The following is a 15,690-nucleotide window of genomic DNA, read 5'->3' on the forward strand; positions in this document are numbered from 1 at the left end:
AAGACGAAACTCTCACAAGCTGTCCTCTGACCTTCACATGTACTGTGTGTATGCTCACACACACACACACACACACACACACACACACGCACACAATAAAAAATGTTTTAGATAAACCATACATAGAATACCACTCAAAGATTCTAGGTCCCAAAATCTCAATAAGTTCTAAACAAGCAAAAATTACATAAGCCATATTTTCTTTACACAATGTAAATCGTACAAGTAACAAAATAGCAAAATATTTTTAAAGCTAGCCACACAGAAATATTTAAATATTCTCAATTGTTGAACCAATTTTTAAAACACAGTGGTAAGCTATTTAGAAAACAAAACAACAGCACACAAAAATGACCAGAACATTCACACTATTCAAAGAAAACTCAAAGCCTTCAACACAGCAGTTCATACCAAAACAAAAAACAAAAACAAAAAACAGAAAACAAAGTAACGTTGAGAAATATATTTTAAAGCAAAGCCACAATAAAGCAAAACACCAGCTTTCTGAAGGAAAAGCCCATCCTACCCAGGCTCATCAGGTAAGCTGGGATTCTTTTTAGACTTTAAGTAGGTGCATTCGACCAAATTTTAAGGATAGTGAATCTTTATTAATAGAGTGACTATTTAGCCAGGTACTTTAAAGTCTACAGAAAACACAAATGAACTATGAGTCTTTCTGTTTCATATGAATCTGATTCCAAGAGTAGAGAGATGGTTTCACATTGGATGATCTACTAGCGTCAAAACAGCACTGGGTGAGAAAACGGCAAGACCATCTTTCCAGCTTTTTGTTGCTATTGTTTGTTTGGATTTTTCTTTTGTTGTATTTTGTTTGTTTGTTTTGTTTTTTATGAAACAGTTTCTCTGCATAGCCCTGACTGTCTAGGAACTTACTCTGTGAATCAGGCTGCCACCATCGCCCAGCTATGTACAGCAAGGCCATCTTAACAGAGACTGAAGAGCTCCCTCCGACAGGACTCCACAAGCTTCTTCTAATTCAACCTTCTAAAAAAACTAAGAGCAAAGGGAAGTTACCTGTCCATACAGCATCTATGTCAAAACTGCCAACTTAAAGGTGAAACAGTGGACAGCCCCATTAAAACCAGAAACAGAACAAGACTGCCATTACTTAACTTAGACATAGACCTCTTAACATAGACATCTGAGCCAACAAAACATGCAATAAAATTAAAAAATAGTATCACTATTCAAAGATGGTATCAAATATTCCCTAAAAAAAAAAAAAAAAAATCATGAGAGCTAAGCAGTAGTGGTGCACACCTTTAATCCCAGCATTCAGGAAGCAGAGGCAGGTAATCTCTGAGTTTGAGACCAGCCAGGTCTACAGAGCAAGTTCTAGGACAGCCAAGGCTACACAGAGAAACCTTGTTTCAAAACAAAACAAAACAAACACACAAAAAAAACCCTCTAGTAAAACACTGAAGATGCAAAAGTGATCATTTAAACATACACGTAACAGTAACATAACAGTGATCAAAACCAAATCAGGTGTGGTGACACACACCTTCACCTCCAGCACTAGGGAGGCACAGGCAGTTCGAGGCCAGCCTGGTCTATAAAGTGAGTTACACACACATGTGACTAGATATAAAAACTCTGAACTCGGGGTCTAATCCTGAGGAAGATCTGCATCCCGTCCCGACAGGCAGCCTCCCAGCATTGTCTACTGCATCTGGCTCCTACGGTGGCTTCCTGACCTCCACCCAGGGAGACATTTTATAATATGGCCACAAAATGAATCAAACCCACAGCTGACCTGTTATTCCTCTGCCTAGAGTAATCTCATGGCTTCTAATATTTAAAATAAAGCCCAGTTTCTTCCCTCATGGGTCCATATGGTCAGGCCCTGCATTAATGCCAGTCCTGACAATCAAGCCACACTAGCCTCCTTTTGCTCCCCTTACATGGTGGCAGCACGGGGCTGACAATCCACTATGGCAGGATGTTCTTTCCCTGGATCTCACAAGGCCCTGGCTTTTTAAAATGGCAACCTCTTTAATCATATTCATGTCACCTCTTAGTTTCCTCACAGAATCTAAGATTCGAGGAGCTTCTTTCCCTGTGCACATTCCTATCTCCTAACTAGCGTCAGCAGCAAGAGCGTTGCTCTAACTAACGCTCTTCTCCAACACTCAGTTTTAGCCACCTGCCACAGGGTGCATGGCAGCTAACATCTGTAATCCCTGTGCTCAGGAGCTGAGGCAGGAGGATCATATTCCAAACCAGCCAGGACTACAGAGCAAGACCTTGTCTCAAAAAAACAAAAAGGTTATGTATGTCGTTCTCAAGAGACTGGCTGTTACACTCAAGAAAACAGGACTCTAGCACAGGATTAGGAACTCAACAAATCCTGGTCAATGAATGAATGCTTCCTTCTTCCTTTAGCTCCTAATAGTCTACGGTTAGGCAAACATTTCTGCCAAGTCCCATACACTGTTGGCCTACACTGTTGTCTTTGGTTGTTAGTTTTTTCTCTGTTATTGTTGAAACAGCCCCCCCCCATTCCTCCCTCCCCAAGTGTTAGGTTCAAATGCCTGTACACTCTGCTACTAAGTCTCTTTATAGAAATTAGGAATTATACAGTTAGGTCTCCCTATAGCTACCCGCCCGCTAAGTTCCAAACTTATGGATATGACATAGTAAGCTAAATGCAAAGCTTTAAATAAAGCTTGATGGCCTTGTTGAAATTAGTCTTTAAATGTCTTTTTAAAATTCATGTAAAATATTAGAAGTAAAAAAGGCAAATCTTTCAAGTTATAATCCACAAATTTTCATGTCAGTAACCAACAGAAAAGAAACATTCCCTAACGTGATACTTGGGGGGAAAATGTTAGGTTTTACCAAGCCCGTCCATCTTGCCAGTGAAGAGAGAACCACAAAGGATTGCTTCCTAAGGACTTACACCGAGTCGATCACCGTTCAGTTTGCCCAGAGGTGCTCATTAAGTATGGCACACAGAAGTACAGCTGGAGGCTTGTGGGCACCCTAAGTATCTAATTACTTCAAGCAGAGGCTACGCTCTCAGTTTTTCACATGTTCTTTTTATTCAAGGGTTTACTCACAGGCAGTATTTGAAGTCAGGCTTTTTAAATTAAAGGCCTAAACTACGAAATTTTGCAAATATGACACTGGCAAAGAATGAGCGTCTGGATAACTTAAACCCTCATTATCCTGGAGTCCAAGTCTGTAACACGGAACGCGCAAGATCGGTATCATTCAAAACAAACAATTGAGAAACCACAGGTGCTGGGTAAATTTGTCAATGAAGAGAAACGTAAGTTTCAGGCTTGCAGAGTATGAAACCAGCAACTAGTTCTTCTGTGGCAGAGCATCCGCTGTGCTTCAGAACTTTGCCTGTAAAGTCTCTTTCTCCATCATCAAATCTGCGTACCTCTGCTGAAGCTCTTTCTCTCGTTCCTGTTGCCGCTGCACGTCTTCTTTTAGACACTTAAAGAGAAAACAACATTCCTGTTATATCAAACCTAATCTACTTACGTTCATCTATCTTACAAATAGCTGGTTAGCTCACAGGTCTCAAAAAGGATATATTTCCCAGAGACGCGGTTGATATCTTTGCTATGAAATGAACACCGCAGTCATTCTTTGCTCTGGTCACGTGATTACCATCTTATACAACCACTGCTGTTATCCCAATAAACAAGTCACTACAGTCTTCTCAATACTCAACACAATGCAGATAGCCCTGACTGCCCTGGAGGGGCAGGGGCAAGAGTGCACACGAAGGAGTTCAATCTAAACCCAATGTGGCCAAAGGATGGGATGTCCTGGAATGAGCAGCTTAGGCTCTCAGCATCTTCAATCCCAAAATTAAAAGGAAGCTGCTTTAGTTTCCCCAGAGCCACATAAATAGCAAGTCACTAAGTTTCAGGGGAACTAGTTACAAGATTTACTTATCTATCCTTGAAAACAACAGAATGAGAAAAGCCTTTCCAACAGCAATCACTTGTTTGTTACCATCTACACACAGACAGGTCTAGACTACAGACTCAAAACCCAGTGCTTGCAAGGACCAACTTCAGAGATAACCTGCCAGGAGGAGGAAAAAGGGGAGGTTGAGCAAATCTCCACAGCTCTCCTTTTGAGCAATGAGACAACACATGGAGTTACCTCTAGCCTCCGGGGAATAGCAGAGTCTTCGTGTTTCTTGAGTTCTTCAAAAGTGCGCAGCTCCAAGTGAGCCTGTTCAATTTGGTCCCATAGGTCGTTCAACTGTTTCATGAGCCCCATAGCACGAGACTGGTAACCGCCAAGCAGAATTTTCATCTTCTTTTCCATCTTTGCAGCTCTCTTGGCTTCTGTTGTCATATGACCTCTGTTTATCTGGGGAATTGGGGAGGGAGTGGAGAATCACATCAATATACATGAAAAGGGCAGATTATTAAATAACAGGACAGAATAACAACAACACTGATATAAACACAAAATTGGCCTCAACAGGAATTACCTTACACCCAAACACTCCGTAACTTCACCCACAATTCAATCCCAAAGCAGACTAGCTTTGGAGCAGGGAAATGCTGTCTACCTTGTGCATCATGTCTGTGACCACTCATCCACAGTCACTCTAGCCTGCCACCTGGCCACTGTCTTCTTTTACGTCTCAAAATTCACTTCAGAACCACACGTCTGTTCGCCTTTTATACTGAATAATATTCCTCTCACGTACAGAAGGCCCACTGGAAAAGTATTTTTATATACCCACTTACCCCCTGCTTATTTTATTGGAAGTCAAGAGTCAAGTAAGTCACTGGAGTAGGTACATGTATGTACCTTGGGACATTAGGTGGAGCTAAAACTACTTTAAATGAAGCTCCTTTAAACCCATCATTCTTTCAACATTTTATACAAGTTTTTATGCTTCTGCAACTGACTTGAACCCATGTAAACTGCTGTTGTTCCTTATTTTACTCTAGTGGTTAGTAAATCAAGCAAGTTCCACAGCATGACATCTGCCAAGAGGACCAACTACTGGTGGGGCAGGCAGCATGAATGTGGGTAAGAACCACTGGGACTACCCAGCATGCCACCCAGCTGTTGTGATGATGGAGCAAACTATCTGGCCTCTTTGCCTTCATTTTCCCATCAGCTTAGTAAAATGGCAGTCACTGCTGACAGTTAACTATGAAACTTAAAGTAGATAATGTATGTATATGCTCTCAAGACACCCAGAACCTGGCAGAGAATAAGCAATCAACAACTGTGAGCTCTAATTACAATGAATGCTTTATAGATATGAAGAGTCCAAACATTTCATCCTTTCTAATCATTAAAGGGATGAGGGAACAACTTAAAAAACTTTAAATTCCAACTTCAACAAAAGACAATGTGGATGTCCTGAGGGGTGAAAAAAAGCAGAGAACATCTGTGCTTTCTTTAAGTGAGCAATGTGCCTTCTGCAAACCACCATATCAAATGCCATATACTGGACCTCTGTACTACAATGCAGTGTTATCAGAACATGGAGTTTTGGTACTTCTTTGACTTAAAGAGAAGATTTTCTAACCATGAAGTTCAAACAAGGTGAAGGGTTCCTGAGTACAATGAACCAGCAATTTTCTTCCCAGCATATAACCCAAGTGAAGACATGCCATGGCAAAAAAACATATACACCATGTTCATAACACTATTCAGAACCCCATCATCTACCTACTGTACATGGTAAACAAAATGAGCTCTTACGTACACTACGGAGCAGCACCCAGCCATAAAATGAGCAGGGAAGTACTAGAACATGCTACAACTCAGTAAACTTGCAAGACTCGATGTTTAGCAAAAGCAGTCAATCACAAATGTCAACACATTACATGATTTCACTTCCATAAAGTACCAAGAATGGATAAATCTACAGCATGAAAAGCAACTAGTGCTGTCTACAGCTGCACAAGTTAAGAAAACGGAGGGACTGCCACAGGTACAGGGTTTCTTCCTGGGTGAGGAAACGTCCTAAAGGTAACCGTAGTGGCATCTACACAGCTCTGTGAATACAGGAGAAACAGCCATCTGTTTACCCTCAGGAAGCTGTCTGGGCTGTGAGATTTACATCTTAAAGAGTGTCCTAACCATGGAAAGATTATTCCCAAGTGAGAAACAATCCTCACCATTAGTTCTTCTCCATATAACAGAAGAACCTCCCCTGTCCATTAAGAAGAAATAGTTTTAAAAAACTATCCTCATAGGCCTGGAGCAAATAACCCAGCACCCAAGTTAGCTCACAACCTCCTCTAATCCCAGCTCTGGGGTACCCAGTGCCTTTGGCTCCTGTAGGCACCTGCATTCAAATGCACATACCCACACACAGAATCCCTCGAAAAATCAAAAAAAAAAAATTTAAAAAAATTAAAGCTTCTGGTAATTTTGTCTCACAACACAGTCAAGGAGAGAGACAGTATTTTACACTTCCTCTCCCCAAGTCAAGCATTCTTGGAGCAGATCTTTTTTAACTAGTGGTTTCGACCATGGCTACACTTCTAATTATTTGTGAAGCTTTTCAAATTGACCAGCTCCAGATTCTGATTCAATGATCTCAGACCACTGTCTCCCAAGTCCCCAGAAAGTTCTAATGAGTAGTAGTCAGGATGGAGAATGGATCCAGCTGGGATCAGCAGAGAACTAGTATCAACTGTCTTCTCAGCCACACCCACTAAACAGTCCTCCTTCCACAGGAGCTGAGCAATGAACTCCACAGCTACATCAAGGTCTGTACAGTAATGCAACACGATCTAATACCCATATAAGACTTCACTCACACGTGGGTTTCAATACATACTCAAAAATCCTTAAAAGCATCAAATTTCAAGTTAGTGCAGTGTGTCTTAAAAATTAGTTATACAAATTAACATTTTCATTGGTTAAGATATTTCAATTAGCTTTACATTGACCACACTCCATAGATACTCAGTTTCCAGCCTGGTTAACAGCTTAATACCTGTGTGCAGAAACCATTTAATTAGCCATCGTAGTACATTTAGCACTGAGTCCCCTGTCTCTGGGAATTACCTCACTCATATAGTTCAGCTGTTTATTATTCCCAAACCACCAGAGACTTTAAAACTTCAAAGTTGTTAGTTTCCAGTTAGTTATTGCCAACAATTACACTTCATTCACCTCAAGTTTTATAAAAATCTTCTGGCTTAACTACAAGTTTAGATAAAATAAACTGAAACACAAGAAAAAGATTATTGTCACTAACTATAAATATAGTCATCAGACATAAAAATGAAAGATAGCTATCAGACACCTGTTATCTAATTATTATATACACTGACATACGTGTATAATTGTCATAATAAAGTTCACTACTCTGGATGCTAAGTTAATTTTTTTAAATTAGACTTAATGAAATTTATTTTGTGATGGAGGAAGGTCATTGGCCAATAAAGAAACTGCTTGGCCCTCTGGGTGGAGTAAACAGAACAGAAGGCTGGGAGGAAGAGGAAGTGAGGTCAGACTCCACAGCTCTGCTCTCCTCCTGGGAGCAGATGCCTGAGAGAGACGCCATGCTCCCGGCTCCTGGGCAGATACACGCCATGAAGCAAGCCGCCAGGTTAGACATGCTGAACCTTTCCCGGTAAGACCGGTGCTCACCGATTATTAGAGATGGGTTGATCGGGATAACAGAATTAGCCAGTAAGGGCTAGGGCTACAGGGCCAAGCAGTGTTTAAAAGAATACAGTGTCCGTGTAATTATTTCGGGGCATAAGCTAGCTGGGCAGGCGGCCGGGGTGTTGGGGACGCAGCCCCGCCGCCGCCCTAATTACTACAATTTTGAATGACAGAATACTGGCTTAAAGAAATAACACACCCTCCTATAGCTGATTTACCATGTTCTTCTAAAAGGGGAAGGGTAGTAGGCTTTCAAACCACTACATCTTTTTTGTTTGTTTTTTGCTTTTCAAGATGGGGTTTCTCTGGAGTCTGTCCTAGAACTAGCTCTTGTAGACCAGGCAGGCCTCGAACTCAGAGATCGGCCTGCTTCTGCCTCCTGAGTGCTGGGATTCCAGGCGTGTGCCACCACTGCCCAGCCAAACCATTACATCTTAAAGATGATTACACTGCCAAATGTGACGGCACACAGAAGCAGGTGGACATTTGTGATTTTACGGACAAAGTGTTCTAAGCCAGCCAGGCCTACACAGTGAGTCACTATATTTAAAAAAAAAAAGAAAAGAAAAAAAAGGTCACTCATCAACATCTTTCAAAACCTGCCATTCAAGGGGGCTGAAAAAATGGCTCAACAGTTAAAAAGCTATTGATGCTGCTTCAGATTCAGAGCACCTGAGTTTGGTTCTCAGCACCCACTTAGGGGCTCACGTCTACCTGCAACCCTATTCTGGCCTCTGTGGGCACCCATACATGTACACATACACTGACACATATATAAAAACACAAAAGCTGACAGGCAGTGATGGTGCACACCTTTACACCTTTGCCTTTAATACCAGCACTCAGGAGGCAGAAGCAGACCAGTCTTACATTTTGCAGCCAGCCTGGTATACAGAGGAAGTTCCAGGACAGCCAGGGTTACACAGAGAAACTCTGTCCGAGAAAAACCAAAACAAACAAACAAACAAACAAACGTTTTAGTACTATTTAATTATTTTTAAAGGATAAACATCTTCTATCTGAAAATATGAAATGTAAAATATTCTAAAATCTAACAAGTACTGGGCACTGACATTTACCTCAAGCGGATACATTTAACCTCATTTGACAGGTCACAAAATTATTTAAAATGCCATATTATAAAAATTTAAAAAATAAAATTACCCTCATGCTATTTGCATAAGGAATATAAGAAACTCACTGAAGCCATCCCAAGGCTTCTCACTATGCACATGCAGAGGCTCCACACTCTGCAGGTTCTTAACAGTCGTGGATAAGGGGCACTAAGCCGGCATGCAGCAGGAGCAGGGGAGACGCACTCTATTGATGCCTCGCTTTTTAACCTCACGCCCTAGCTCCAGAACTCAGGTGAAGTTCATTTTCTTTCACCTGAGTTCTGAATTTGGTGGTGGGCTGTCTGACGGATATATGTCAGAAACTGCACGTGTACAAATTACTCAAGACAAGAAAAGCCCAAGTAAATAACGATCTTTGTCCTTGAGGTCTGCATCTTACATAGCCAATTAGGATCACATGTGCAAGTGGGCCAGGCTTCCACCTGTGAGAAGGTGCCTCCTCTACACAAACCACCATGCAGGCTCCCTAGGAAAAACAAACATGGAGTGCAGGCCCGTCAAACTTCAGGAAAGTATTCTAAATCTAAAGTCAGCCTGAGTAATTCAGAGAGACCCTGTCTCAAAAAGTAAAAGGCTGGAGATGTAGCTGTGGCAGAGCATCTGCCTAGCACGCCTAAGGCTCTAGGTTTAATCAATCCCCAGTACCAACAACACGAAGACGAATATGAATAGGCTACCCTCTAGTCAGCCTGCCCCCTCAGCATTCTCACTATCTAACTGGCCTGCACTTGAGCACAATGTTAATAAACCAGATGTCCTCTGGGCTCAAATACAAACATCCCTGAAGAAATTCACACTGGGAAAGTGAGTGGCTTGATGCCACCAGACAACTCCCTTAAAAAAGAAAAAAATTCCAGACACATAAACAAGACATGAACTTGTATGTCCCCCACATAACAAGATTTCAATGCTTGAATGAAGCTATTAATATTTCTAATTCTTTTATTCTACACAAGCTATAAAACTATAGAAAATACCTCTGAGATGGTTCACAGGATTAAATGGTTATATTTCACAACTTTTTAAGCAGTAGCAAACATAATCGGTGTTTATCCAAATGTTACAAAAGCTACGCTTTCCCGTAGAGTTTAAATGGTGAAATTTCTATTTGCACTATGAAAAACATGGCACATAATTTCAACTTAGTTTTAAAACTTTCCTTTCCTTTGCATACTGAGTTTACACACTGAAAGGTTGCGGGTACTGCTGGAGAGACAGTACTGCTCTTGCAGAAGACCCCAGTTTGGTTCCCAGCACCTACAAGGAAGCTAACAATCTGTAACTCCAGTTCCCGGGGATCCAACACCCTCTTCTAGTCTCCAGGGCCACGAGGCACACACGAGGCACACACGTGGCACACACGAGGCACACATATACACAAACAATCAGGTGGGTGTGCATGTACCCGTGTGCATGCTTGCACACAAACCATAAAATAAAAATTTTTTAAACATAAGGAAAGTGTATGTGTGCACACGTGCGTACTCTACAAAGTCTTAAGTGACTACACGTCTAGAGAGCTGGCTTATGAATAGTAAGTTTCTTCTGTAGTTTTTCTAATTCTCTCCAATTTTCTACGAAGCACAGGTATTATTTTTAGAAAAACGTCTAGAAGTGTTATTTTTAAGGGCATAGAAGAGAAACTGTCTAAAAAAGACTGGCCAGAGACCAATGGAAAACTGATGGTCCCCAGGAGATGAATCAGTGGACCGTAAGTGTTTCCTCGGGTCATTACAAAGGGAGCTGTATGGGACTTATAAAAGTGTAATTGTTACTTTCAAGCTCACTGAGTTTGTTAAGGTTACTAAGCTTAAGTAATTCCAAAATAAACATATTCTCCTTGGGTCTCCAGTAGTGTCTGCAGTTTAAGTCCATTCCAGTGAGGTTCAGAGGCATTCAGAGCATCCTTCACTGAAACTTGCTTAAGGGCCAGAATATATCCTTATATAAAAAGAGATTTAGGGACACCCAAAATAAACACACAGTGGACGGCAGCTCTCTACCCAGTCTATCACTCAGCTAAATGATTCTGTCACAGTGAGGATGCAGTTCAGTCACAATAACACTCACAGACAAGTCAAGAGTGCCTCTCCTCTCATCACCATACTCCTGAATAGCATCAAGTTTTTCCAGAGATCCTCCCTTCTACTGATGGATATGCAGGTCCAAGTAAATGATTACAGTCAGCATCCATCAGACTTGGCAGGCATCAGACTACATTCTAGTGAAGTAAGCTACCATAAGGTAGAGCAACACAGAACATGCATAGATTAGGAAGTGAAACACAACCTGTAATGAATTCAGGTCATGCCAAGGAGGACTAAAACGGCTCTGCTGCTCAATCTCTGACCTGAGGCGTCCAGCTCTGATCTGAGTTCTTGTCAGAAAGGCAACTAAAAAATCTGCCTGTGCCCCGAAGGGCATGACAGCAGAATATGGGAAGGAGAATTACAAAGGACTGAAGAGCCCTACTCTGCACCTCATGGCACCTCTTCCAGCTGTGCCAGCCTCAGGAGAACAGAAACAGTTACAGAGGCATTTCCAGCAGACTTCTCCATCCAGCACTGCCCACCAACTTAATCCTTAGCCTAAGTTTTTGCTCTGAAGTATGAAGCACATTTTTCCCCATGTTAAAATACCTGCCTTTATAATGAAAAGCACTGAAAGATGGGATTCACGGTACAGCCAGTTCTGCTGAAATATAACCCTCAGGAAAGTCGGGGTCCTTGGCAGAGTTTTACAAATACACTGAGAAAGGCCTTTAAATTGCTATCTGTGTTCTTTAAGCCACTTATTTCCAAGAAGTCAACATTACATAATATTTCTTGACTACATTGACTGTGCCAATAACATATGGAGAACAGTGTCCCCACTGGGCCCGGTTTCTACCTCTGAGGAAAGCCTTTCCATTTTTATAACTAACATGACAAAATCCACTTTTCAGCCAAGCTTCCTCAATACAGCAATTTAGTTATGATCTCAAATACTATTAAACTTAATGGCAGGACCTAAATTCAGACTTTTCATTTTGCTTCTGCACCTACTGGAAATTGCTTCATTCAAACTAATTATGTCTTCAGATGATTTCCTATTTCCACTTGAAGTGGAAACAAATTAGAACACTTCGGATTCTCTTTGCACTTCCCAAATACAGAAATGACTCAGCGCCTAGCATCACCCAAAAATGAGGCCCTCTACTAGCATTTTCCAGATAACTGAAGCCCACAGAGCTGCTGTGTTCAGCCTACAGCAATGACCGGAACACAGCGGTATCTGGTAATACTCACTAAATGCATGAGTAAATACGGGGAAATTATTTTATTTTTAACAGTCTGATGAAGTTTGTTCTACAATGAATGACAGCCATCCCTTGTTTTCTAAGAGTTATGCTCGCAACAGAAACTGAGCCGCTCAGTTACTCTGGAGGAATCACTAGAAACAACAAAGCTCTAATCTCCCAAAGGAGTGTATAATGGCCCAAGCACAGGACTTTCTGCTGCATGCGAAAATGCCTTCTATAAGCTGGGCTTGCACAACTTTCCTGGGCTCTCATTTCTGCTTGCGCCTTTACAAACAAATGTCTAACGAGGTTCTAGTTAATTCTGCCTCCAAAGCAGAATGGAATCCCTGCATTTGGTTACAGTCCAAAAGTCTTTACCACTTCTGATCTGTAACTACAGTGTGTGCGTTTAACAGGCCCTGCAGTGCACCAACACACTCAACCACATTCCGTATCAAGTGAGATGGTTCTCTATTAGTTTTAAGTATCTTACTAAATTTTTATTTAAATGCTAAGATCCAAATATTAATCATGAGTGTGGCTCAAAAACTACCCACAGTATAAACTTTAGAACTTATTTTTTAGTATAATTAGGAAATATCAGCCATGACAACTTTTGATGTCATCTTGCCTGATGGGCTTGAGATGGGGCAACAATTTGGAATCACTATTCCAAAATTCAAGGCTGCAAAAGTCAAACACTAGCAGCCACAGAACACTGTGCTTACACAGAACGCTCACCTCCCTGAGTCTCAGTGAAGGCTTAGCAGTTAGTTTACACCATCTAACTACACCATCCCTCCCACTACAAATTCCGAACAATGTTTATAACTTTGTATTTCAAACCAATACAACTGTGTCTTCTGAAGCTTTGAGAAATCTGTGAATTACCGAAGGATATAAAAGATGGAAGCTTTGTTTATGTGGATCTCTGAGTTGCTTCTTTCTGAAGATTTAATAAACTCTCTTTTGAAATAATAAGAGTTTACCAATTGAAGGATTTATATTAAATATTCCTTAAAAGTAACTAGCTGGGCTAACAATGAGCCAAATTAACCAGGAGTAAGAGAAAAATTACTCAGGCTGTTTTACTAATATTCTTCCAAAATCACCAACCCTTCAACAAAAATAGTTCAACGGAAGATTTCAGTTCCTGGTACTGAACTGAACAAAGAGAACCACATGTTTTTAATGACTGCTCATAAACGACCCAAATAAATCTCCAACGGAGTTAGCAGAGGCTCTTTTTGTACTTTTCCCTTCAGAATTCAACAGACTGATTTGACAGAGAAGTAAGAATTACGGTACTTTATTTTTTTATTTTTACGGCACTTTAAAGCACCACTCACTCTGAAACTTTTATTTGCTGTCGCGAAGTTTGGTGGTACCTCAACAGAGTAAATGAGATTCAGGGGGAAATTTTTTTTCTAAACAGTACAAAATGTCCTTGTCATTTGCAGCAGAAAAAGTTTGCCCACCTCAAAATGAGAAGATTTTCAAACTAAGTGAGAGATTGAAGTATTTATATATAAATGTTACAAGGAAGCATTCCAAACAGCCTACCAATCAATTACAAAGCTGGCCTCAGATCAGGATTACACTGCCTATCATTTACAAGAAACTAAAGCCTGCACAACACAAAGTATAACCTACAATTTAACCGCTCATGTTCTGTCTCCAAGAATTTTTAACTATGAATTAAAACAGAGCAACAGTACCACCTGCTGGAAGCTATAAAACTACAACACTCAATGGCCCTGGCATTGCAAGAATTACTTTAGAAAGACTAATTTCCTAATTCAACAGGCATGACCATAGGTGTCTTATACATGTGGTTGTAAAGGTTAAATTAAGATGTTCAAATTAAAAGATACTGTTTTTTCCCGTTCGTTCCTCTGGTTCCACACAGTCCCAACCACCCCAAGTAATTCTAGTATATGGATCTAGGCCTTAACAAAAATACTCTCAAATTTGATTTCTGTAAAGAAAAACTGACAATCACATGAAAGAGGAATCTGAGGCCATTTTCTGTACCCAATAATCTAAAAAAATCCATTTTTCCTTCCCATCCCATCATGGCTTCAGAGATATCTCTAAAACCACCATTAAGAACCCACAAGGCATGCAGGGTATAATGGTACAGTACACACCTTCAACCCCAGCACTTGGGAGGCAGACACAGGTAAATGTCTGAGTTTCAGCCCAGCCTGGGCTACCCAGTAAGTTCCAGGGTCAGACAAAGTTACATAGTAAGACCCTGTCTCAAAATTAAAAAAATAATAATAATAAAGACCCCCCCCCACAAAGTAGCCTGGTGGGCTGTGAACCACAGTTTACATGCCACTGTAAATTATCTACAGATATTCTGGAATTCAAAATATGCACATTATATTAAGAAACCACATGCCATGAACTGCTGTTAAAAGGCTTCATGTTTTACAGACACAGGAGATCACAGAAGCCACTGTCTACAGAACAGCTCCACTCTAACTCTGGATATCAGGATACACAAAAATCTACTGAAGGTCTGTAAATGCTCTCTGGGCTACAGGCTCAAACTCCCACTGCTGTGATCTCACTGACCTAAACTGTCTTCAGCAACCAGCATCACTTTAGTAACTTCTTCTGCCTGTGCAAAAGGTTCTGACTGACAGTGAAACTGTCAAGAATACCCGAGTAATCAGCTGCCTGGGCCAAGTTCACTGAAGTCACCACAGGTATTACTTGGTTCACAATTTCAATTTAGATACATCTAGACTTTTAAAGGGATACTAGAAGCAATGGAATGGCTTTCAGTGCAATCATGGCAACCTGAACCCAAGGCAGACCCCACTTAGAAGGGAATGAGAGAACTTACTCAGAGACAAAGCTTTCCTTTGCCTCCACTGAAGCTTCAGCACCCACATACATATCATGCACATATACACACAATAATAATAAAATATTAAATATATAAATAAATGGATACCAACCTCTAGTCTCTTTTCAAGAGATTCTATTCTGTCCTTTTTGCTAGCAAGATTAGCCCTTGTGTATCGACTCTGACCAGGAAGATACAGGACTTGACTGTAGCATTCTTCCCACACCTGGTTGTAAGCTTCACTGGAAAGTTCTCCGTGGCTCATTCCTTGTTTTACCACTTCCATCTCTTGTATCAGAACATCCTGGGCCTGTTTACAGTAATAATGTAAGTTGAAGCATACAATTTCCACCACCACAAAGCTTAAGACTAGTTTATTTTCCTTCTTCCTTAAACCAATGGCAAGGTTTAGTTGGTCATTTTCTAGAACGGGATGGACAATACCCAAGCTAAATAGATTAAGAAGCATCTAAGTAGGGACTATGGAGATGTCTCAGTGGTAAGTACCTGCTTTGCAAGCTTGAAGGCCTGAGTTCAAATCCCTAGTACCCATGTTTTGAGGGGTTTTTTTTTGTTGTTGTTCTTTTCATGTGTATGGGTGTTTTCCTGCATGGGTATCTGTGAATCACATGCATACAGTGCCTTCAGAGGCCAGAAGAGAGCATAGGATCCCCAGGGATTGGTATTATAGACACTCGTAAGTGGGTGCCAGTTATTGAACCAGGACTTCGGGAAGAATGGCCAATGCATATAACCACTGAGTTATCATC

At 40.9% G+C, this 15,690-nt stretch overlaps 1 protein-coding gene across 1 annotated transcript in view; it reads right to left on the minus strand.

Annotated features, from left to right (window-relative positions):
- Positions 1 to 3,042: 3,042 nt before the first annotated feature.
- The window catches only part of Cdc5l (cell division cycle 5 like), a 37,181-nt gene continuing 24,533 nt past the window's right edge, over positions 3,043 to 15,690 (minus strand). The window contains exons 14-16 of the mRNA XM_041655319.1: positions 15,033 to 15,230; positions 4,150 to 4,362; positions 3,043 to 3,468 (exon numbers count right to left, since the gene is read on the minus strand). Coding sequence (XP_041511253.1) covers positions 3,364 to 3,468; positions 4,150 to 4,362; positions 15,033 to 15,230 — 516 coding nt within the window. The 3' untranslated portion in view covers positions 3,043 to 3,363. The remainder of the gene's footprint in view (positions 3,469 to 4,149; positions 4,363 to 15,032; positions 15,231 to 15,690) is intronic.

Source organism: Microtus oregoni, unplaced genomic scaffold (assembly GCF_018167655.1).
Source record: "Microtus oregoni isolate MIOR12 unplaced genomic scaffold, Mior012 000007F_ref0000211, whole genome shotgun sequence".
NCBI classification, from domain to species: Eukaryota; Metazoa; Chordata; class Mammalia; order Rodentia; family Cricetidae; genus Microtus; species Microtus oregoni.